The sequence below is a fragment of the Apaloderma vittatum genome, unplaced genomic scaffold, assembly GCF_000703405.1.
Source record: "Apaloderma vittatum isolate BGI_N311 unplaced genomic scaffold, ASM70340v1 scaffold205, whole genome shotgun sequence".
In the NCBI taxonomy this organism is placed as follows: domain Eukaryota; kingdom Metazoa; phylum Chordata; class Aves; order Trogoniformes; family Trogonidae; genus Apaloderma; species Apaloderma vittatum.
Genome location: NW_009718558.1, coordinates 2,293 through 27,484, shown reverse-complemented (window position 1 = coordinate 27,484; position 25,192 = coordinate 2,293). Strand labels below are relative to the sequence as shown.

The 25,192-nt window shown below is 50.0% G+C and overlaps 1 protein-coding gene across 1 annotated transcript in view; it reads left to right on the top strand.

Annotated features, from left to right (window-relative positions):
* SAMD4A (sterile alpha motif domain containing 4A) overlaps positions 1–25,192 on the top strand; it is a gene marked incomplete at its 3' end in the record, with an annotated part of 94,597 nt that overhangs the window by 68,321 nt on the left and 1,084 nt on the right. The window contains exons 3-7 of the mRNA XM_009870278.1: positions 13,487–13,750; positions 19,231–19,340; positions 19,948–20,034; positions 22,314–22,608; positions 23,991–24,076. Of these exons, the coding sequence (XP_009868580.1) occupies positions 13,487–13,750; positions 19,231–19,340; positions 19,948–20,034; positions 22,314–22,608; positions 23,991–24,076 (842 nt within the window). The remainder of the gene's footprint in view (positions 1–13,486; positions 13,751–19,230; positions 19,341–19,947; positions 20,035–22,313; positions 22,609–23,990; positions 24,077–25,192) is intronic.

Genomic DNA, 25,192 nt, shown 5'->3' with positions numbered 1-25,192 from the left:
ACCTCCATGTCCTGAAAACCAAAAACCTCTTAGCCTGTTCCAGAGAAGAAGAGAAGGAATATATGATAGTGGAGCTCTTCCTGAGGTCATCAGGAAATTGAGGGGGAAGAAGTGACACCGTGAAAGCACTTGTCGTGAATGGAGTGTGGGTTTCCTCACTCTCCCAATCCTGTTGTGCAATGGCTCACTGGTGACAACCTTATCATCTTACCCAGTATCCAAACTGAGCCTGATAATGGGATAAATGCATGTTTTAACCCACAGGACCATCCTCATTTGGTTTGGGTTGATGGGCAGCTTGCAGCACAACTCTCTCCTCTGTGTAGATTTGCAACGACAGCTAAAAGAGGATTGTGAGTCCTCGGTGGGTGTTTGAGTTACGCAGGGCGACACGTTTCCTTCCGTGCAAAGTTAGCAAAATATGCCGGTTTGCTTGCTCAGAAATAAAAGGTGCAAAAGTCATAATGAGGTTACAACAGCAAAGCAAGCAACTATACTCTTCTTGCCGGGAGTTGCCTTCAGGAACTTGTTCCTTGGTTGGCCGTGGGGTGTACTGAGACTTGGCACCCTGGCCCTCACCTGTCAGGTGGGAAGGACACCTCTGATGTTTCCTCTTTTATTTCTCTTTCACTGCTGGAGTGAGAAAAGCTTGTTGGCCCTTAATCCAGTTGAGCTTTTCAGCGGTGGTAGACGGGGACATCTGTTGTTTTACTCGTGCCCTCTAGTGTTGCAAATAACCTCGGAGAACATTTCTGGGAGTCACCCGCTTTGCCATGGTCCCGTCGCTACAACATCTTGCTAATTCTGTAGCTTAAAAACAGAGTCATCGTGCTAAAACTTAATGTGTGAGCAGTTGCTTTCTCAGATCCATGCAGAATATGTGCAAATACACAGCAAACTGGACTAAGAGTGAGGACAGCATAGAATCATAGAATCATTTAGGTTGGAAAAGACCTTTAAGATCATCGAGTCCAACTGTAATCTTTTACTCCAGCTCTGAACAGCAAGTGCAGATTTCCTGGCCCTTCCATAAGTTCAAAGCCCTTCGTTCCTGGGAGACAGGGTTCACAGCTCTGCAGACCATCACTCAGAAACAAGAAGATGAATGGTCCCCTGCCCTCAGCCTGGAAGCCATCGAGCATTGGAAATGGTAGTGGCAGACAGAGTGATGGCTTTTTAGGGTGTCAGCAATGCTGAGGGGAATCTGCTACTGCTCTGGAGTGGTCGCTGCGGAGCTGTCTTCTATAGCCAACATCCCTCCCAGCTGTGGAGGCCACTCCATTTGCCATGTTCCTCAGCCTCTGGTCAGCAGAGGGGTGTCCAAAATCAAAACAGAGCAAGCTGTGCCCATTCTCCATGGACTGGTCTGCTGGGCAGAATGTTTTGAGTTGATCAGCCAACTACATAAACTGATCCACCTGGAGGGTTGTCAAGCCCTGGCACAGGCTGCCCAGGGAAGTAGTGGAGTCACCATCCCTGGAGGTATTTAAAAGCCATGTGGTGGCCCTGGCATTGCTGTGTTAACAGTTGGACTCGATGATCTTAAAGGTCTTTTCCAACCTAGACAGTTCTGCCATTCTCTGGTCTCTGCTGTGCACTCGCTTACGAGGCTCAGAGTGAAGATGCTTGAAGACACTTTGGGCAGGAAACTGGTCTTGGCGCTACCTGCTGGCCTGTCACCTTTCAGTGTCTGTGTTGCTGTGTTCAGGGTTTCCTAACCCAGTGTGTTGAAGTGTCTTCATGGACTCTTGTACTTGAGCAGTGGTGAGAACCTGTTCTACCCCTGAGACTTCAGGTTAGCTGCCCCAGGGCTTTCTGTTCTTTCTTTGGGTGTGTTTTGTCACACTCCCTTCACCTCTTTGCTCCGTAGGGTCTTTCAGCTGTCTGCGTCTTTGGCCAAAAACAGGGGTAACCAACGAAGCGCAAAGTAATGCTGAGGTCCCACCTGCAGTACCTCTCCATGGGGGTCTCAGATTGTCACTGAATCTAATCAGCCTACCTGTTGTCCTCCCAAAGACCCCAGCTAGCATCGCTTGTGGGGGTGCACAGCCTTCGGAGCAGAAGTTCCTTGCCTGCAGTGGGTGGCTTTGGGGTGGATGCAGACAGCTCTGCGGGGGGATGAGGTTAGCAGGTCCTCCCTGCTGTTCCCGCTCCGCTCTCACGTGGGAGCAAGCGATGATGGGGGGCATATGTGCAGCCTACAGCAGACAGCTCTTCTGGGCTGCGCGCCGATCCCGCTGTAGGCAGAGTGTCGGGCGAGTGATGGATACCTCCTGCTTGCCAAGGAGAGGGAGTAGGCAGGGAAACCAATGCTTTGCCCACGGGCGTGCTGCGGCAAGTGGGTTTTTGCAGCGGTAGCGGGCTGGGTTGGGTGGTCCTGGCTCTGCTCAGCCTCTCGTCAACTGTGATGCTCAGAGGTAGAGATGTCACCAAAAGGCAGAGATGTCACTGAAAGGCGGAGAGGTCCTACTGCGGTCCCAAAGGGCAGAGGGAAGGGAATCTTGGGGCTGGACTCAGCGGTGACCTGCACCAGGTGATACCATGGATGGCACGTAGGCGCGTGTGGATGTCTCTGGTTGCTTTTGGCTGCTGGTAGGTTCAGACCCCTGTGGGTGCTCTTAAACCAGCCCTCATGACACCAAATGGTGCTTCCAGGCACTTAAATAATGCACGTAACGTGACCTGCCGTGGCCCTAGCTCGGGGTGGCCAATGAAAAAGAGGGCCAGTACTGACAGGTGGCTGTCCCTGGCTCTCTGGGACCACACTGTTGCTTCCTTCAAACCTGGTATATGCAAGGTTTGATCCCTGCATGTACCCACACATCTCTTTTGCAGGGCACTGCTCCCCAATTCACGTACCCTACTCACAGAGCAGTGGCTCCGCAGCCTTCTGGCAGGAATGAGGCCACTAATTTGGGAACCTCTTACTCCAGGCAGCGCCCGAGGACGCTCCCACCCATTTGCCTTGAGAAATCCCAGTGCAACCATAAGCACTCAGGGCAGGGACCGTGTGTCCTGGTTTTCCACAGCTGTGAGCGCGTTCCTTGTCCAGGGGCAGTTGAGGGCGGGGGCGGAGGACACCATCCCTGACTGCAAATCGAGGTAGGGGGAGCTTTCCTTACAGCAGCTTGGGTGTCTCGGGGAAGGGGCGTGAAGAAGCAGCAGCGATGGTTTTGTGCATTATCCTCTGGTCTTTGCGATTCCTGTCGCTGATGAATCATGCTTCTGACCTGGAAGTGGCACAGAAGCCTCCAGCGCAGCTGATTGATGCTCTCCAGGCTGCGGAGCAGAGTCAGACATCCCCAGTAATTCTCTCAGACCCCTCGTCAGTCTCTCTCTCGTATCACTCGAACGGGAGGTTTTGTTGATGGATGGACCCTCCCAGACCCAGACGTATTTTACCAGCCGCCCTGGTGCCTGTCACATACCAGCACAGACGACAGTAAGCTGTGGTTACTCATTTCCTAGGAGCTTGTTGCTCTCCCGGGGGTAGCTTTGCTGTTCCCATCGCCCCGTGAGTGCCCATGGTTCCCCACGGCAGTTTGTGTCACCGCCAGAGCCACCACCAGCGTGGGGCTGGGGGCTCCGGCTAGGAGCCGGGTACCCAGGAGTGCTCCTCGACTATTAACTTATGTCTGATGAGGAATGCCTCCAGCTGGGTACAGCTAGGGATTGCTCCCACCAACTCAAACCTGTGCTCCTAGTTGCCAGCAGGCACTTTTGTGGTGCCCAGAAGGCAGCTGCAGAAGGGTTCATGCTGGCAGAGTCATGCATATGCCCTCCAAAACGCTTTTTGCTCCCAACACCGCCTTTCCCAAGCCTTGCCTTGCGCAGCGTGGTGGAAAATCAGATTTGTGATGTTTTCCTGAGCGTCTTCGTGGGGCGAGAAACCCCTAGAGAGACTCACCTTTCCGTCACTCATCCTTTGAAAACATGCGGCTCGGGGCTTTGGCAAATAAAGAAATGGAGGCAGCTGAGCTCTCCTTCCCTCCCCGCTCCCCCCCATCAGCCAGCACCTGCAGAGAAATGGCAGGAGGGCACTGAGGAGGGAAGGGAGCGCTGGGGTTTGGATTCATCTGAAGCGACTGCGGACTCAGGAACGCTGGTATTCGGATTCATCCATAGTGACTCCAGTCTCCTTCCAGACTGCACAGGAACTTGCTGTGTTCTCCTGACTCAGTAACATGCTGCTATTTAATTAACTTTTGACTTCTGGTTTAAAGGAGCAGTGCACAAAATAGTTATTTACTTCATTTGGAAATTCTTTTAATTGCTACCATAATTATAGCTTCCCCTTTTTTTTTTTTTTTTAATATTTCTCTTAGCAGGGGGAAGGGAAGGGGGATATTTGCTGTTCTCCTTGTGGTTATCACATCCTTCAAATTACTGAAAGAGGCTGGGATAATAGGTCTGTTGATTATATATAGGCACCATCTGCTCTGTGGCTGCTTCCTATCAAAGTGCAGTTAGGAGAGTGCAAGAAGGATATTTTCTCTCCAGCTATATTAAGACTGTTTTCATCTCGGCTCCAAAGCAAAGCTCTCTGCATGCAAATGGATCAAATGCTCTGTAATCAATGGCTCGGTTTTGGCAGCCTTGAAGCTGAATTTTTTTTATTTATTTTATTTTCCCCTCAAGTTCGCTGTTCCCATTAGTTATGCAGTTTTATTCGAGGCTGCTTGCTCTGCATTCTGTGTTTTCTTGTAACCATAGTGTCCCCCACCACCACTGTTTGCTGAGCAATATAATCTCATGTTGGCCAGCACAGGGTTCTGTGTCATCACTGGAACGCAAGGCAATATCTGAGCAATCGGGAATGTTTTGGAGGATGATGACGGCAGGTTTTTAGGATGCACATGCTGTCGGTATGCAGAGGAGGTGGAAAGCTGAGCTGGGTTTATTTGGAGCAATAATGGGAAAGAATTAATACATGTTTTATGATAGCAGCTGTGGTTATTCCAGTGTTACTGGGGGCTGTTCGGAGCGTGGCAGAGCGCGGTATTTGCGGAAATGTGGGGAGTCATGAGGTGTCCCCGATGGGCATCTTCCCACATGGGGAATGGTGCCTACAGGGGAGGACTAAATGCCTTTTTTGAATGATTAAAAGTGGGTAAAAAGAAACAAAGGAGGAGAAAATCCTGGATAAGTCGATGGGGATGGAAAAGGCTACAGTGCTGTAGCAAAGACCTGTTGCTTTCTGGGTGAAACGTCCTGGCTGATGGTGGGGTGATGATTGCAGGACATACATCATGTGTGACACGAGTTGTCCTCCTGTATTTTGTCGTTCCTAAGGGCACCTTGTCTCCCTGCACTCACTCCATGGATTTTTAATGACTCTTCAGGGAGTCAGCCCAAAGGAGTTGTGGATGCCTCATCTCTGGAAGTATCCAAGGCCAGGTTGGATGGGACTTTGAGCAACCTGGGCTGGTGGGAGGTGTCCCTGCCGGGCGGTTGGAGGTAGATGATGTTTAAGGTCCCTTCCAACCCAAACCATTATATGGTTATTAGATCCCAATTTCTTGGTGCAATTCCATGGGTTCCACATTCACCTCTTCCGCTGGCTTAAGACCCTTCTTTTCTTACACCCAGTTTCATATTGCTCCCAGGTTGCGGGTTGCTACAGGAAAGGATGTACTTCTTCCAGCTTGGCCTTCTGAAATGATTGTAACTGGTAGAGGAATTTCTCCATCTGAAGTGTAATGTGTGGTAGAAGCTGGTGCTGTCAGCAGTCTCAGCTGCTCCTCAGACCAAGGATCGTATCAGCAGCTGGTGGAAGCGGTGGGGAGCACTGGTGGCTGCTTGAGTGGAGCAGCTGCTCTTGGTCATCTCTTCTGGGTGAAAAAGGGCTGTAGAAGGAGAGCTTCTGCATCCCAGAGCTGTTTACCTGGCTTGATCCATGAGCAGGGGAGGAATTTCCCCCAGGAGCCTGTAGCAAGAAAAATCAGTGAGTTTTGATAGTCACAGAGGCTTGGTTCAGCACAGCAGTGTTATTATTAACAAACCGGGATTCCCTGGGGCAAGACACTGGTTTTTTTCTGTGGTTTATATATAAATATATGAGAGAAACCACATTTACTGGCCTGGAGATTTGGGCATGGAGGAGCACCTACTCGTAATGTGCCTCTAATCCTCCATCCCCAACACCTCCCCCAGACACCCATTTCATGCATCCTTTTGTCTGTGAGCTGGATTGTGGTTGGGATTCACACCTAGTCCAGCTTGCTTCCACCTTGCTGGGTGTTCTGATGGGAAACCCCACGCTAAGGACCTTGGAAGCGGTTCCTGAGACGAGATGAGCTTCCTTCTAGAAACTCGTCCCATCGGATTGCTGAAGCCACCAAGAGCTGCGTCTTTTAATGCAGCCCTGCTCCTGCTGCCCCACAAAGGAGTAAATAACAATGGCGATTACTGCCGGAGCCAAACAGTGGATCCATGCCTGCTTGTGCCATGCAGGGGCTTGCAAAACCTTCTGTGGTCAGCAGAGATGTTCCCTTCCCTGACTGAGCCTGGATGGAGCCTCATATGTGCTGCTTGGAGAGAGCAGCAACAAACAGGTTATTGTTTCTCTGTTCGGTTTCTTGAGCAGGAAAAAAAAAGTCATTTTTTTTAAAAAAAGTTCACTTGACAGGCTTTTTCTGTGCTTCTTCCTCGTTTCTCTGCTTGGGGCCGCACTCTGCCTGTATCTTTTTTTTTTTTTCCTAATGAATGCAGCTACCCGGTAGCTGCTTGCATTTAGAACCCTTGGTTTAACGCCCCCCATGGCTTATATCAGCCATGATTCAGATGCAAAGATCGGAGGCAAGGATGCGGTTTATCCATCATCGTAGGAACACAGTTAAAGTCACAGCCACAAAAGCTGGGGGAGTGGGGGTGAGCTGGAAAAGCACAAAGAAAAGGCTCCAGGGATTAGAGGATGTTCAGCCGAAAAATGTTCCGTCGGATTCTGCTTCAGCCGCGCTGGAGCTGCCTGCGATGGTGTGGAAAAACGGGTGAATGGGGTGCCCAGGAAGGGGGCTGGGTGCCAGCTGGGTAGCGTGACCCACCCGCCGCTCTTGCCAAGGGTCCTGGGCACAGGAACTCTGGAAAAGCTGCGAGCCTTGGGCTGCCGGCGCGGGGGAACCTTCCCGGAGGGGAGGATGCTCCGTGACCAGGGTAGCAAGGAGGAGGAGGAGAGGACCAAGCTGAACTTGGCAGTTGCTTTGCGAGGAGTGGCTCAGTATTCCTCCTCGGTGACGGGGGGGACCTTGGGGCTGTGCAAGAGGAACTGTGGGACCTCGGTGTGTTCAAAACATCCCCGCTCCTTATAGGAAATTGGGGTCGTGCTGCCATGCCAGGTACCAGCGGATCAGGAAAGGAACTGTATGTGATCGGATGCTGCCTGAGGATGCAGCAGCTTGGCAGCCAAGAAGTGCCGTTTTTAGACTGAAAACAAACCAAGAAAAAGAGTTCAGTGCACCTCGCAGTGCTTTTTTTCCATTCTCCAGCCGCTGGGAGGACATTATTCTGAATTGTAACCTGCTGTGCGCTGGTATGAAGGATTGTGAGGTTGCTGTAAAAGTCCTGGAGGTGTCAGGGACCAGGTAGGGGGCACACCAGGACCAAAGACCATCTAAACACCCCTCTGTACCCAGCAATGGGTCTGTCTCTAGGTGGAAACGCTCACATCAGCCCCACGAGCGTCTTTGTCAAGGACTTTGAGCCAGAATGAATGAAGGGTGTGATGGGGCAGCACCTTGTCAGCCATCGCATGCCAGTGGAGGAAGGTCTGCCTGCAGAGCCCAATTCCTCAGCTCCAATTACAGGAATGGGTGGCTTTTCCCTTCTCAGGCTGAAAAATTGGCCCAAAACCCTGAGAAACCACAACAGAAATGTCTGACTCTGTTCCACATGGTCTTCAGCGAACAAAAAAACCTGCTTGAAATTAGCCCTTGCCTACCAAAATAGGCAACACCACTTCAAAAAGGAAGAGAGAGAGGGGGAAAAAAAAAGGCAGAAAAACCAGCTAAAGACGAGACTTCATAGGGAAAGCACTTGCAGCCTCAGAGTTTCTAGAAGTGTGTTGTGCCTGTCAGCCCAGCCAGTGTTTGGTCTGTGATAAAGCCAGTTTTTAATCCTGGGTGCTGGTGGCCCTGCAGGGATGCTCCAGCTCTGTGGCAGCGCGGTCTGCAGCCGCCCCCTGCACGCCGGCACGGTTGCATCATTGCCATCACTCCTTCTCCATCCTAATTTTTTTTTTCCCTGGAAATCTTAAGCTGAACTTGATTTGAAACCTGAGCAAGACCTCTTTGACAACGCTTTGTACATCTCGACGCTGTTACCTCCAGGTTATTTATCACCTTTTTCCCTGGGGTGCAAAACATCCCAAGCTCGTCTCCGAGGTGTTATATCGAACTGCTGGGTTGCAGCCGAGCCTGATCTGGAGGCCACGAGGAGCTTCCTTGCAAGGAAACACAACCCCTACGGGCGTTCAGAGCTGTGGTGATGGAGCAAAGAGGTGACACAGGGGCAGGACCCTGCTACACCTGGGATGCCCGCGTGGAAGGAGCCGGAGCAGGCAGTGCCTTGGCAGGGTGACTGGTGGGTCCATGGGGAGCAGATCGCTCTTGCACCATCTAAACGAGCCTGCGGCTGGCAGGAAAACACTTCAGAAGCAGAAGTGGGACACACTTAGGAGTTGTGAAGGATCCGTGTGCCAGCCTGGCTTGCACTTCGGCGCGGTGGTTTCCTCTCTTTGTTCATCCGACTCGCACCACTGCAGCGAGCAGAAAGGCAGGCGTGCCTCTGGCTGCCTCCTAGAAGCTTATCTTACCCTAGAAGAGTAAATTAGATTTCCCTTTTAACTTAAAGCTTCTCTTTTTTTTTTTTTTAATTTAAAAAGAAAAAAAGAAGCTTGAGTGTAAGGTTATAAACTCACACTTGATTTTCTTCTGCCAAAGCTAAAGCACACGTGGACCAGTTATTTTAACAACAGACTGAATTAAGTGATTTGTTCTTCCTCGGCTGTAAGCAGCCCTGGGTTCACCTTGGACCATCCAAAAACCACATAGAATTGTCAAAAGCAAGGAAGAACCTGTGCTAAACTGACACTCTGAAAATCATGAGCTGTGTCTTCTGTTTCGAGAAACCGAGACCATGAATACAAGCATTATTATTAATAAATATGTGTAGTTATGTGTCTTTATCACTAATGAACATACATATTTATTAATCCCCTTTCTGAGAGTTAGGAATTAAAAGAGGGAGAGGTGTGTGCACACCAGGCAGGTGCCAGCCTGGGGTTCTCAGTATTTTTAAGCCTGAGTGATGGAGATTGGTAACAGGGTTTGCAAGAAATCGTGTTGCTCGCTGGCATCACAGCCAGAAAGGCTTAAGCGAAGCCTAAAGCTAGGCCTAAAGTGCTAAGAGCTCTGCAATAACCAGTGTCTGCTACCAAGAGTAGCTGGGGAGGTTTCAAAGAGCTGGTGACTTTTTCTGCTCGTAGCATCCTTTGCAGAGGATTCGGTGTTACTGCGTCGTGTGAAGTTGTGTGAATTGACTCAGCTCAGTAGAAATGCTCATGGTTTGGGGAAATGTGGCTTGTTGGACCCCGGCGTTGTGTCATTTCCAGGAAAGAAGTGGGACTCATTTTTATATGTTGCACTAATTGCTCCTGCTCATCCTGGGGAGTTTGTTATTTCTCCTCCAGCCGACACCACCTTCTAATCAGGGGGCGTAAAATTAAGATGGAAGAGCAGCACTTTGCAAAGATTGTGCTGCTCAGGAGGGAATCTGAGCTGGAGTTAAGCCAAAAATATCCTCTTGTTTGCAAGGTTTTGTTGGGGAGGGGATGGCTTAACCACTGTAGGATACAGAGCTGCATATACCCTGTAAGAGGGACGACTATCAGAGCAGCCCTTCACCTCCTAAAAGGGGGCAATTCCTGTCCTCCTTGCCCATTCCCCTGCATATCTCATTCATTGAAAGGATAGAGATGTTTCCTAAACCAGAGCTTTTCCTGCAACAAATTTGAGGTGGCTTGTGTCCCGCCGTTGGTGCGAGCACAGGCACAGAAGGGGCTCTGGCTGGTCCTGCTGTGACGCTCAGCCCTGGTGGTGCATCTCAGCTGATATATCAAGTTTTTCCCATATTTCCCACCCATAATTTTATTAATTTTTTTCAATGCTAAGTATTTTTTCTCCTGGGAGAGTGATGTGACATCTCCAGAACCCCGATACGATGCTGCTTTTGGGGTAAAATTGCAAAGCCAAGAGCTCGTCTGAGACCTTAAATCCAGCTGTTTCCTCATCATCGCAACTTTAGGAAACATAACACTGCTTTGAAAACAGCCCTGGATCCTCGCTGACATCCTTTTCTGCCAGGAGCCTTCTGGAAGATGTTTCTGTAGTGATTTAATGGGAAGGGAACAAATTATTCACCATAAGCCATCCCCTTGCTTTCCTGCGCAGCGCGGTGTTAGTGTTGTGTGCTGGTAGAGGAAAACATCTTCAGAAATAGGGATGATTTAAACGTTGCAGAAATCCGCAGGGTTTTGGCCTCACCCGTCAGCTGCACGTGACTTTTTACAGGTGCTTAATGAATGCAGACGAGCTTCGGTGGTTTTCCCTCCCCTCCTTTTACAACCCCACTAGTTTCTCACTTTTATTCTGCTTCTGATCGGCAGAGATGGCTTTTATGATGGGTTTTCCCCCAGGTTTTGGCTGGGAGTTAAATTCGGCTTAACTTTTACAGCACAGTACACTTGGCTGGGAGTTTTCCGTCAAAATTTGATTGTATTAGGAAATAACACGTGGAGGAGCCATGAGCAGTTTTGGTGAACTACCAATGCAAAAAAAAAAGGGGGGGGGGTTAAGGGAGCTTTGGTGCTTTAGGAGGAAAAGCAGCGAGAATGATGAATTTTCCCCAGCTTTTGTACAGAGTTAAGAAATGTGATTTTGAAAGAAAAACTGTAAAGTTTTTGCTTTGATTTCATATGGGCTTGGAAAGTCATTTTAACCATTCTGCCCGGGCACAGAAAATCTGCCTTTTATTCCATCTTCCCAGCTTACAGCCACAGATTTTGAGGAATTAGCATCCTTCTGCAGAATTTGCTCTTGTTTTGAGAAGTGATCCCTTGTTAACACAGCCTGGTGCAGATGTTGTGTCAACTGTCGCGGTGTGGACTCCACATCTGTACCCAGAGAAGTGCAATGCTGGCTTGGGCTTGATGCAAACCAGAAAGGACCTTCCCCTAGCGCTGGATCCAGAACTGGTCGTGAGATGAGACACAGCTTGGCTGAGCGACGACTAAATCCAGAGAGTTTTTGGGTCTAGGTTATTAGGAAACAACCCCCATGAAGTTCAATTAATTTCACTGAGAGTAACCACAATAAAACATTAAGCAAGTGTTTTACCTCCTAAAATAGTACATTAAAATATATTAACTGCATTTGTGGTTTAAGGAGCGGTTTAAGGAGCAGTTTAATGAGTTTGCGAAGGATGGAATTTGAATTTCGTTAAGCCAACAGACAAATCTTTTCATAGATTTGAAGGTGTTCAGAAAACACGTAGACGGGGCACTTCAAGACAGTTTAGTTGTCATGGTGGTATTATGTTGATGGTTGGACTTGGTGATCTTGGAGGTCTTTTCCATCTTTAATGATTCTACGATCTTTTCCTCTATCTACCATGTATGACCACTACTAACCAACAGACCCAAGGAAAAGATATCCAGATCTTTAAGGAGATAACTAAAAATGAGACAGGGTGGAAGAAGAACAATGAAAAATGAGACAATCCAGTAAAAATTGTGTTTAAAAGTTGATTCAAGTTGCAATGCTTCTACCATAAAGCATCAGAAAAATCTATGATTTGGGGGTTTTTAATACGCTAGCATACATAAATCATATTTCTGTACTTGACCAAAAGGCAAGTGAATAGCTACCTATTGTAAAGCCTTTCTTGACAAATAACTCCAAATCACAGGAGATGGTACATTGACCTTTTCTTAGCAATGTTAAAGTTATTGGTGAAAAACAAACTAAACTTGATCGCACCAAAATTTCAGCCAGGAAATACAAACCCATAGACAACTGGGAAGGAAAAACAAGTCCAAAGCATTCCAAAAGATCGTTTTGGGGGGGTGGGAAATGGCAGAATTCAGCCTCGTCACTTTCTCCAGGGTGTATTTTCACCATTGCTTTGGGTGTTTGCTGTTGTGGAAGGTTAAAAGGGACGTGCTTGGAAGTGCAGCTGGTGCATAGTTGAGCTGGGATGCTCCCGCTGGTGATGATAGCTCAGCTAAGTGCAAGAGCTGAGATTGTTCAGTCTTGAAAAGAGAAGACTTCGGGGGGACCTAATAGCTGCCTTCCAATGCCTGAAGGGAACCTACAGGAATGCTGGGGAGTAACTTTTTACAAGGGTGGCCAGTGATAGGACAAGGGGAAATGGGTTTAAGTTGAAGGAGAATAGATTTAGATTGGACCTTAGGAAGAAATTCTTCAGTACGAGGGCAGCAAGACTTTGGAATAAATTGCCCAGAGATGTTGTGGCTGCCCCCTCCCTGGAGGTGTTCAAGGCCAATTTGGAGGGAGCCTTGAGCATCATGCTCTAGTTGAGAGGCGTCCCTGCCCATGACAGGGAGGTTGGACTAGATGATCTCTAAGGTCCCTTCCAGCCTAGGCCAGTCTAGGATTCTGTGATTCTATGATCTTAGCAGGGACTCAACCAGGCTTAGACGTTTCCATGGATGATAAGTCCCTCCACAGTAACGTTAGGCAAGTATGTCAATGCTGGTGGATCTGGGTGAGGACATTCCCATCCTGGGGATTTTTATGCCTTCCCCAGAAAGGTACGGGTCCAGGTGATGTTAGTAGGGTGAGTTTTATGGTCTCAATCCCGTTACACCTGTAATGCTTTCCCTGCAAGGGAGACACCACCCAGGCTCTGGGCTTGGCAAGAGGCAGCAACCAAGGACCAGACGTGGTCCCATGCTCAGGTTTGCTGTCAGTACGTGACTCCACCTGGGGAAAACCTCCAGAGATGCTCTGTTTATTGGTTTTATTTTGTTGGTTTTTTTCCTACAAATGCAATCCACGCCACACCTTTCCTTAAGCATCCCGAGGTAGCTTGTGTAACCCCATCTCCTAGAAGGTACCCCCGGCCCCTTCGCTTCTCTGGAGGCAAAGCAGAGAGCTCAGGGCAGGGTTCGGGTAGCTCCAGGCAACACAAAGCCGTCAGCCGTGGCCCACCAGCAGGCGTTTGGATGGGGCTTGGAGCAACCTGCTCTGGTGGCAGGTGGCCCTGCCCATGGCAGAGGGGTTGGAACGAGATGATTTTTAAGGTCCCTTCCAACCCAAACCATTCTATGATTCTATGATTTTATGTTTTCATTTAAAATGATTTCTTCTTTTTTTTTTTCGGGGGACTCTGCTGCATCCCGGGCCGCGAGGGGGGAATAACCTCTTTGATTTTTTTTTTTGATTTTTTTTTTTGATTTTTTTTTTTCCAGTTCTCTCAGGCCAGACACACCACAGCCCTTTGAAACGCTCTGTGTCCCTTACCCCACCCATGAATGTGCCAAACCAACCTTTAGGACATGGATGGATGTCTCATGAGGACTTACGAGCTAGAGGACCCCAGTGCATCCCTTCCGATCATGCCCCCCTGTCTCCACAAAGCAGTGTAGCCTCTTCGGGAAGTGGTGGGAGTGAACATTTAGAAGATCAGCCTTCCGCTCGTAACACATTCCAGGAGGAAGGGAGTGGGATGAAAGGTGAGTGAAAAAACAGATGCCTTCCCCCCTCTCCTGACACCCCACCCCACCCCCTGACCCCAGAACCCAGAGGCAGGTGGGGAAAAAGCCGTTTTTTGGCATGGAATTTTGGGCAAGAGTCCTTGTAACCAAACATGGCTTTTCAGCATTTCTTGCCAGCTTAGGAATTTAGGTCTAGGGGAAAAAGTCGGGTTTTCTTTTAAGTAGCGGCTGGGCCTGATTGTTGTTTTTTTTTTCTCTTGGGTGCCGGTGGGCTGGTTATGCCCCAAAGTCCTGCGAGCTGCAAGCTTTCCAAAAAGTTGGATTTTTTCCATAGCCCTTGGCTTTTGGCTGCGAGTGGTGCTCTCTTCTCTTTTTTTTTTTTCTTTTCTTTTTTATTACGGTGAAAAATGGCTTAGTGTAAGTTTAGCGAGCCAATTTACTGTTGCGGGGTTTGGTACCCAACAAGTATTTGGGGAAGTTTTGGCTTAGCATACCTGTTCGCAGTGAATTTCTCCTGTGTATTCCAGTTGTTTTTTCCCATTGCACTTGCATTTTACAGAGACCCCGAGCAATAAATATTCATGATCCTGTTGGTAAACGGGGCAGAAAAAAAACCCGATTGCCGGAGTCAAAGATAGAGAGCAAACTTTAGATTGTAGAGGAATAAACAGATAAAAACTGAGCAAAAAATATTTCTGTGAACAGACAAAATGACTGAAAATGAACCCACAGCTGTCAGAAACTGATTTAAACAACTGCAGTTTTCGTTAATGCCAAGCAGCTCAATTATGTAAAGACCGATGATGTGTCTGAATAAGGAAACAATCATATGTTTTAAATCACCACAAGGTCTGATTTTCTTCTAATTAGAGAAGATCTCTGTAACGTGGGACTTGGCGCTGCGTGACTTTGATGTGCATGAAAAAAAACCTCTCAATTCCCCCATGAAACAAATCCTCAGCCTCATCCTTGGTTGGACTTTGCGCCTTAGCGTGGCTCTGGGCTGGGGACGAAGGGCTGGAGATGTGACAGGAGGGTGTTCTGAGCAGGAACGGCCTCACAAACCTTTGCTTCTCAGCAGCTCCGCTCGCTAACGAACACCTCGTCAGCGTGAAGGGTCCCCAAGGCTTTCCGTGCTTGGGGAGAGCTCCTGTCATCTCGTCAAGCCAGGGAGACCCTTTTTTTGGGAGCAAGTGGTGCAGAGGGGTCTGTTCAATGCTACATTTCCCCAGGTTGCTGCTGGTGGAGCTGGGGAGGAGACCATGGGGAGCTGCAGCTCCAGGACCTGCACGCGTAGAAACATAATCGATCTGTACAGCCGAGCCTGCAAAACCCAAAAACGCTCTTGCTCAGGCTGTCCAAGAGCAATAATCAAATAAATAAACTCCACATGTTGGTCTGTTCTCCCTAGTGGCAAGTGATAGGGCGTAGGGAAATGGCCTTAAGCTGTGCCAGGTTGGATATTAGGGAGAATTTCTTTGCTGAGAGGGTTGTCAGGCATTGGAGGGGGTTGAGTCGCCATCCCTGGAGGTGTTTTAAGAGAAGGGGAGATGTTGCCTTGAAGGACGTGGTTCAGTGGTGTTGATAGGGCTAGAGAGAGGTTGGACTCGATCTTGAAGGTCTCTTCCAGCCAAAACTTCCATAATTCTATGATTCTGTTAAGACAGCCCGTGGCTTCTGCCTGCAGCCCCGCCAGGGGAGTTGGAGGCCTTTCCTCAGGCCAACCCATCCCAGGCATCCTTCTCTGGAGGAAGATTTGCAAACATCTAAACTCCCCGTTGTGGATTGGACATATTGCTTTTGTGCCACTGTCTGGGGACGTGTGAAACAGATGTCTGCAGCCCCTGGTGTCCACAACTGTCGTGTCCTCCCCCCTCCACTGTATTTTCTTCAGATTGAGCCATGCAGGTTCTTCCCAGATGGTGTTTTCTAAACTCGGGGTTGTTCTTGCTTGTCTCTGCCAGTTGTTTTTTTTTTCAGAAAGCGTGTAGTTTATTGGAAGCCTGTTGCCCAAAACTTTGCTGGGGAGCGGAGCAGAGCCTTGCTTGCTGTACAGACAGCGTTCCTGTGGCCATATAGCTTGTCGCCCTCAAATGACACGCCACCGCGGGCTGCGTGTGGCCCATTGTATCCCCACAGCTTTCCTGCGGGAAAAAAAATAAAAGAAAAAAAAAGTACTGCCCGTTCCCTGCCCTTGGTTCGTGCCGTTTCTTGTTCTTACAGAAACGCACAACTTTGTGCATTTTTATTGGATTGCATCTTATTTCATCCAGACTGGTTGCTCCGCTTGCCAAGTCCCTTCTCTGAATTGCAGCCACGTCTGCCCCCCGAGTGCCTGCAGGCTCCTGGGGCTTGGTGTCACCCATGCCTCTGGTCAGCTTGCTCCTTCTTTAACACCCTGTGGGATGTCCAGGAGAGCAGTGGGGAAACCAGACCCATGACGCACCCTCATCCAACGTGGCTTAGTAGTTCAGCTCCCCTAAACTCACCTGTCTCTCCCCTTCCCATCTATCTTCGTGCTGAAGGAAAAGTGCCCTTGGGCTTTTTCCCAGCCCCTGGTTTCTCCAGGAGGCAACACAGACACTTCGTCCCTTGCAGAGCCTGTCTGTCCGTCTGTCCATCCCTTCCTGGGACACAGCTTGAGGCACACCGGGAGGATTTGGGTAAAATTGTGGGTTTCTGCTGCAAGTACGCCCATGGTTTAGCATGCTGTGCCGTAAGGGCACTTCTGAAGCTGTCCTGTGTGTATTTATGCGGCAGGGTGAATTGGGTTTCCTTCTAAATTTCCGTGCCGGCACCCAGGTGTACCTGTGCCAGCCGAATCTTTTTCGTGCCTGCAGGGGATGACGTGTGCGAGCAGCACAGAGTCCTCGCTCTGCTGCTCACATCAGACCGGCGCGCTTCTGACAGCCGTGCCGTGACTTTGCAATTAGCTCCCGGTAATCGGTGATTAAAGAGCAGCTCCGCGGACAGGTGGTTTGCTGCTCCGTGGGGATCGTTAGGAAGCTTGGCTTTCCAAGGACCATGAAATCACCTCAGATAACCTTGCACCTCCTGGTTGCCTCTTTCTTGTGATAAGGGATGGGTTTTCTGAGGGTTTAATGTCCATATGAAGTTGCATTTCTTCTGAAAGCATCCCCGTGGGCTCTGCCATCAGTATGGATGTGCACCAAGGGCAGATGTCCCCAGGTGTCCTGGTTTGAACAGAATCGGTTTTGTTTTAGCTCCAACCAGGACACCAGGGGACACGGGATCAGGTAGACTTTTAACATGTGGTCACTAAAATGATATAGTTTGGTGTTAAAATGAAGTTTAGATTCGAGCCTGCCAGTCCTGCGCTGGAAACAGGGGACTTTCTGCTCGTAATTTGACCTTTTAAATAGCTTTTAATTTTTTAAACAGAAGCTGGGGTTTAAGAGGGCTCCAGTGGCAGATTTTAGGACCAATGCTTGTCGGGACTTCTGGAAAATGGTGAAGTTCAGCCTGTCCATGCTCAGTAGCTCCTTTACCTTCATGGCTGGTGTGGGGTTGATCTCCTTCTGTGCAGCATTTGAGGAGTTTTGTTGAAAGGTGAATCCTGATGTGTGTCACGGGATGGAGAGCGTGAGCAAAACGCAACATTTTGGGGCCATTCGCATCCTCTGCTTGGATGCAAGTGAGGTTTGGGGTCAGCTGGGGCAGCAGGAGACTTCCTGCAGATAAAAGAATCATCAGGGAACCAAACTAATGGTCCGTCTTGCCCTCTCCCCTCCAGCGACAGGGTGTTAGTTCGGGAAGAGATCTGTGACAATCCTTGACTTGAGTCTGGCACTCAGCAACGTGGGGCTTTCTGGGAAGAGACCACCCCCACACTAAGGGATGTCTCAGCAGTGGGACTGTCCTCCTCACCGTCTCATGCCTTTCTGAAGCAAATCTGGCTTCATTCTTTGCTGTTGGATCAGCCTAGAAAACCTTTGATGTTGGCTAGATTAGTGAAGGATATTGGACGTGGCCATGGACATTGTCCTCGTGCTGGTGAGGGGATGGTGAGCAGAACACCAGCAGCCCCAGTCTGGGGGCAGAAGCACACGGTGGGTAGAAATCCCTCCCAAAAAACAGTGCAAGCCCTCGTTGGTGGGCATGTTGGGCAGAGGAACCCCGTCGGGGCATCCAACGTCCTTCTTCTCAGACTCTCCTGCACCGTCAGGCCCTACCTGCTGTGGGGTCCACCCCATTGATGCCCTGTACATTGACTCGGCAACGATGGAAGCGAGGCGAAGTGTTCCTGCTAACTGGTATCTAACCCCGAAAGAGACATTTCCCAACCCTCCGCTTGCTCTCTCCATTTGAGGTGTGAGGTTTGAGGCTGAAACATCAGGTTTTTTCATTGTTACTGCAGCTTCTGTGGGTTGAGACGGGGCTCCCGGGCGTCTCGCTGGTGGGGAAGGGGACAAAGACTAAGGGAGAAGGGTTTAGCTGGGAGCGGAGCGCGTGAGCTGGGTAGGCTGAGGCAGAGCTATTGTTGGGTTGTGGGTGCTAAATAAAGCAGGTCCCGATTTGGCACAGCGTTCGCAAAGTGACAGCGTCACCACGGGCATGGCATCGTGCTGCAGCACCGGCATCTTCAGACCCCCCACACCCCCTCCCTTGTAGGGTGTCGCAAGGGGCTCCCCAAACTTGCAAAACCTTGAGTAGGTGCTGGGCAGGCTGGAGCCAGGGAGGCTTCTATCCCATTGCCTTGTCCATGCAGGACACCCCATCATGGAGTCTGATAGGGTTTTGCATGGTGCAGAGGAAGAGTTCCCCTCCCAGGTCCTTCCTTGTGAAACCACATTGATGTCAGGAGGATAGAAGTATTTTTGGGTACCCATCCAGTTGGGCACAGAGGTGCTACACTGCAGATAACACCTGGGAAGGAAAGAGTCATTTCAGTCAGTGCCTTTTGACGTCACCCTTCTGAAACAGGTTTTTGGACCAACTTTGATGGCACGTCATTTCTTCCATGCTCAAAAAAAATTATTCTCTTTAGTTCTCTTTAAGCAGCTATTTAAATTTTCAGCACATACCATCTTCCCTCATGCCATAAATCAGGGTCTGCCATCTGCGAAACAGCCATTTGCTTGTCCTAAGCTCAACGATGCCATTAGCTTCGGCATTTCTCACATCCCTGGGAAAAGGGCAGCGAGGAGCTTGACGTGCAGAGGTGTAACCCTGGCTCCCCGTGGGCTAATTTCCAATGGCTCAGCTGCAGGAACTCATCCTTTGAGGACATGTCCTCATCTGGGGACTGGTTCCTCCTACCATCCATGTCCATAGCACTATGTCCTCAGCCAGGGACTGGTTCCTCCTGCCATCCATATCCGTAGCAGTGTGTCCTCCAAAAGGTCCACGAAGGTGTCAGAAGCACCGGTGGGATGGTGGATGGCACCCAAGCAACTCCTCGCGTTGCTGTTGATACTGTTGTGCGTGGTTATCATGAACTCAACGAGAGCTCTCACCTCCTTACCTTTGTGCTGCAGATGTCCCAGCGTGGCTGAAGAGCCTCCGGCTGCACAAGTACGCCGCCCTCTTCTCGCAGATGACGTACGAGGAGATGATGGCCCTCACCGAATGCCAGCTCGAGGCACAAGTACGTCCCATGTCACTCCTAAAGCCGTCAGCCGTGGTCCTGACGCTTGTGCAGTCGGTAGATGAGACACCTCAAACACCTCTTCTTGTGTCTTCGCTTGGAAGGCGTTTTGCCCACAGGGAGCCAAACAAAGAAGGGAAAGAAAAGCACATTTTACCTGCAAAACCACATTGTACCTGCCAAAGGCCTTGTCCCATCGCTAGGAGCTGTGCTTGGGTATTTTCACAGCTGGGATTAAGGTCAGGAGTTTCAGGGGCACAGTCTGCAGCACCCAACTCCGTTAAAGTCAGTGGGGCTGTGGTGGCCAGTTGTTAACCTTTGAAAATGTCCCTGCCTTCAGATTTACCGCTGTGTTCTCCTCGGGATGAAGAGGGCCCGTCAGCACCTTGGCTTTCACTGTGTGAGATGTTCCGGGGAGGGACAGGCTAGCTGGGAATCTCTATCTCCAGCAAGTCTCGGGGTGGTTTTCTATTTCCCCCGCTAATCCCTGCGCTCAGAAATTTGATTCGTTTATAGCAGCCCTTTTCATTTAGGGAAGGAAGGATTTGGCTTGTCCTGGCTCCTCTGAGGAAATGCTAATGCCAGGTTTTGTGCTGGTTTTTTGCAGAATGTTACCAAAGGCGCAAGACACAAAATAGTCATCAGTATCCAAAAGCTAAAGGAGAGACAAAACCTGCTCAAATCTTTGGAAAGGGTAAGTGATCACAACCGCTTTTGTATGTTTTTTTTTTCAAGAGGCAAAGAGTTAATTCTGGGATGAAGCACTCTTTGGTTACTTGGGATCTTTTGCAGAGAAGTCAGTTCTTGGCTTGTCCATATCTGAATGGTGTCTCAAACACTTCTGCACCAGATGCAGGTTTGATTTGGGGCTGTATTTTGCGGAGTGGGTCCTAAATCCATCTCCAGCACTCAGGCTGCTGGGATGGATGTACCCTGCAGCACCAGGATAAGCCCTGACCAGCTCTAGGGTGCTCAGAAACACCTGAGCTGTGAGTGATGGAGGGCTTCATCCCCGTGACGTGATGGGAAGGTGTTCACAGATCTGCTGAGCCATGGTGCAGGACCAGCTCTACCCTCAGCAGCCATCACAGTGCTCTGTGCTGCTGGAGAACCAGCTGGGCAGAGCCTTTAACCCTTGGTTATCACTCGGCCACTCAGTTATCTCTTCCCGTTTCGATGCAACTTTCCTCTCTTATTAGACCCCTCCATGCACAGCATCAGCACGAGGACCCCAGAGCCCTGCCCTTACCTCTCCATCCCCAAAAAGAGACAGGATTTCCCAGTGTCTTGTCAGGTCAAGGCCCACGGCGCTTTTCTGGAGCATCCTATAGACAACCTGTCCCCAGTGACTTCTCCGTCACTTCAACAAAAGCTTAAACTCTGCAGAAGTGGCTGTCAGAGTGAGCAGCTCACCCATCCTCTTCCTGTTTATTTCTCACAATATTATATTATATTTAATTGCACCGTCTTCAAAGAGCAACTTGCAGAGCCTCCCACTAGGGGCTTTTAAATACTTACGTGGTGTGTTGCTATTTATTGGTGTTTTCGTTAGCTCACTGCTTCGCTATTTATTTATAATATGGGATTGTACTCAGAGCGTGGCAGGAACTAATAAAGCCATATTTACATCCTTATATTAAGTATTAAATCCAAGAGACAGCCCTCTGAACTGAGCCTGCTTCGGCACTGTGTTTTCCAGGCGATTGCACAGCCTCTTCCCCTGCTTCTCCGCCCAGGTTTTAAAATATGGTATTGATTTGCTGCTGCGGGATGGTAAGCCCAGTGCAGCTGCCACAGCCGGCCACGCACGCCGTAAAATAGGGGAGATAAATGGCAGGAATTGCTTCTGAAGCCTCGTGGTGTGGGTTAGGGCTGTGGGGCTGTGAGTGTGTCCCACTTCGCTGCCTCTGAGCTGCCTGGGAGGAGATGTCTCTGGTTTTCCAGGCTTCCCATCCGATTTCTTTTTGCTAAACAAGAGCATGTGTGCAACTTGATTTTTTATTTTTTTTCGGGCAGTGTCTCACTGCTAAACATTGCTGCTTTCTTGGAAATAGCTGCTCCACCCTACTCTGCCAGCAAGCTGAGCAGTTTGGGGTTTGTTGTTTTTTTTTTTCCAAAAAAAACCCAATGCCCAGCAGATTGACACCAGGTCTTCGAGAGAAGTGGAGCTGAGGCATCCAAGAAATGAGCTGAGGGTGCAGCAGGGATTAGGGTGAACAAGCATTTTAGGGCTTCATCCACCTGTGTGCCCAAGACACAGCCAGGACTCAGTCCAAAAGCTACTTCTTTCCAAGCAGTGTCCCACGAAGCAGACCGTGCAGGAGCCTGCAGTGAGCTGTTCTGGTCCAGGGGACATTGAAAACCAAAATGCAATTATTTCCCATCGGTGAGATGAGGATCTGAGTGTAGAAGGGGAGCTCTTGATCCGCTCTATAACCAAGAGCAAGACTGGGGATGTGCCCACATCGTCTCCTTCCTGGGTGCACCTCGCCCAGGATCTCCAAGCTGAAGGCAGTGCTGGAACCTTAGAAAATGGCATTCCGGTGAAATAGAGCTAAAATGTCAAAATTGGGGGATTGCTAGGGAAGGAGCAAGACAATCGCTGGTCTGGGCATTGAAATCTCACAGGTTCGATTGCTCTCATGGAGTTACCATCTTCCTGGTGGACATTTGAAAAGGCTGAAGCTGGTTTTGGGTCCCAGTGGTTGATGGGACACGTTTATCTCTGGGGATTCAGGTCGGACCACATCCATGGGTAATGAGACACAGTCCCTGCGGCAGCTCCATGCTCCCCTGGTCTAAGCAAAAGACACAGTGAATGGAACTCCTGGCTACGGACGGCAGCAGGGTCCTGGAGCAGGAGAGAGGCTGTTGGCTTTGCTGGGGGTTCCTGGCGGGGTACGAGTAGGGGTCTGGTTTGTAGCTGATGGCCCCGCTGAGGCAAACCCTCTTCTCTCCCCTTGACATCCTCAGGACATCCTGGAAGGTGGCAACTTGCGTGTCCCACTGCAGGAGCTACACCAAATGATCCTCACCCCCATCAAAGCCTACTCTTCCCAAAACTCGAGCACGGAGGAGCACAGCCGGGACGCGGACTCGCATCACCCCCCTTCCCTGCTCAGCTCAGATAGCCAAGGCTCTGACTGCAAGGACTCTGCCGCGGGGGGCATGCAGCAGCACCATTTACCGGGGTGTGAGGGCGAGTCAGGGGGGGCCCCTTTGCCTGAAGGTGACCTGCCCGGACAGTTCACCAGAGTGATGGGGAAAGGTGAGCGGCTGCCACTTGTTCTTGGTGTCCTTGATAGGGAGAGCTGCTTCGGGGCAGGGTACAGCAGCTTTTCCCTGAGCCTCTTCCTGCAAACTGCAGTCCTAGGGGCGGATGATTTTTTTTTCTGAGGTCCCATCATGCTGTGGGAAGAGGTAAGAGTGTGGCTGGGGAGGTGGGAAGTGAATTTGGGGAGGGGACGGCACCCTCTTCCTTCCCATTCAGAGCCCTGGGAGCATCCCACCAGTCCAGAGGTGTTTTCAGCACTTGCTCTGCTGGCATTGGGGTAGCACTGGTGCGTGGGCTTAGTGTGAGCTGTCCTGAGCGCAGATCAGCTGGGTCCAACCCCTTTTTTAAGCCCCAGTTTAGGTGCAGGACATCAAAATTACTCAGGTGCCTTTCCACGTTGGCGGGTGCACGGTTTTGCGTCAAGATTAACACACTGGGATGTGATGTGAGGGAGGGACTGACCTCCTGTGCCATATCCAGGGCTCTTAGAGAAAATTTGCACGAGTTCGGATGTGTCCTGACCTCCATCGACCCCCCCCGACCCCCTCCTGATACCTGAGGTGTCAGTGCTGGCTGTGTGGAGGGACATCTCCCTGGGGAAGAAGGGAGGAGAATTTCATCCACAGGATCTCACGGGAGACCGGGAACAGAAATCCACTGAGGTGCCACAAAGAAATACCAGCCCTGTCCCTATTTCAGACCTTTTACGCAAAAAAAACAGATGAGGTGTTTCCTATATAAGAATTCCCTGCAGGATTTCTCACCAGCTAACTGACTGCATGCCCAGACAGATGTGGGTTTCTGGGCCCGTTATAAACCTGCTGATGAATTCAGCTGGTGACCAACGCACCCGTCATGCCCGAAGCCATACGTGTGGCACAAGGCTTGCCAGGCTGAGGTGTCCTCCTGGACAGCAAGGCATCCCTGCCCGGGAGTTATGACAGGAGAGACTAATTTCTCTGTGAACTCGTTTCCACTTGCTTTTATGACATTAATTCCAAAAAGAGATGAAAATCCGTCAGGAGAGGTGAGAAAATGTTAAGAGTGGGGACAGATTTTGGGCACAGGAGCAGGAGCTCTCCCAGCGCCGGCTTTTGCCAAGGAATAAGGAATAATCCCATGCCCCTGATGTGTTCAGCTCTAATTTTGGTGACACCAATGGGTTGCTCTGAATTTACACTATCATAATGGAGAACAAAATCTGGCCCTAAATATAGGACGGCACAGCTTTTTAGGGCATTTTTTTCTTGCTGATGGGAAAGAGAACGTGCCTGTGGGATAAGGGAAACGGGACATCCAAAGCAATTGTTGGACCCCCCTGGACCCCAGCTCTGTGTCCCCGTGCTCATTTGTCTTTTCTTTTTTTTTTTTTCCAGTATGCACACAACTTTTAGTTTCCCGACCCGACGAAGAGAATATAAGTTCCTATTTACAGCTCATAGACAAATGTCTAATCCACGAGGTGAGTCGTGACGGATCATCTAAAGGTTCTCATCACTGTTGGTTCTCATCACTTAGGAACTGTTTCCAAAGCGTCTGTTTATGTAAACCTTTTGGTTTCTAACACAAATATTTTTTGGGGTGTATTAATAGTAATTCTGACAGAACAGAGCTGGAGCGGGCAGTAGCTCCAATGCGGCGCATGGAAACGTTGCTCCCCTCCCACGCTCGCTTAATTGCCAAGACCTGGTGCTGGGAATTTCATCCGTCTCGTGACAATCCGATCAGCAGCTGGATGAAAGACAAAAAATCCTGGGATGAACGTGCAGACGGTTTCTGTCAGGCAGACCTGGCCATCCTTGGCATTGCCACCTCCCGCCTTGGTTTGTTTTTTTTTTTAACAACGGGGACATCTGTCTCCACTCCTGGCAGACGTGGCTTTGCCGGGTGATGTCCTGCAGCATTTCCTACCCCTGGCATGACAAGCTGCTTCTCATCGCCTGCCCGTATGGCCGGGGTCGGCAGGGGAGATGGCACGCTGCGGGCTTTAAACGCTTCTCAGTTGTTTATAAAAAAAAAGACACTGTCGAAGCGCAGAAGAATCTCCTCCAGTGAGGGTGGGCGACTGCAAACCCATGCCGTGAGGAAGAGGAGGGAGGGGGCTCCCAGCCCCTTGCCTTGCAGCTGGAGCCACGCTCGCACGGAGGTTTGATCTGCAGGACCGAGCACGGGGCATCTTGGATCAAATAGCTGGATCGTGGGCGAAACGCCAGCGCTTCCTCATGGGTTTTTTGAGTTGTGCTCCCTGAGGCCTCTTGTCGATCATGGCGGGGGGGGGTGTTTCATCGCATTTTGCTGGCAGCGCCTGCGACGTCAGGCGACGTTTGGCCCCGTGCAACACGGGATGCTGGCACCCGCCCTTCGGGCTTGTTGCAAAATGGGGTTAGAGCTGTGAGTACGGTCTTGTAGACAGGGGGAAATAGCTGGAGGGGCTGGAGGGGAGAACATGTTGCGCTCCAGCTTACCCCCTTGGAGAGCGTCGCAGGCTGGAAATGGTACGTGGACTTTCTGGACGGCTGAGTGGGGCATCACTGAGGGAGCAGAGGCATGAACTGGGGAGCAAGGATGGTGGGAGCAG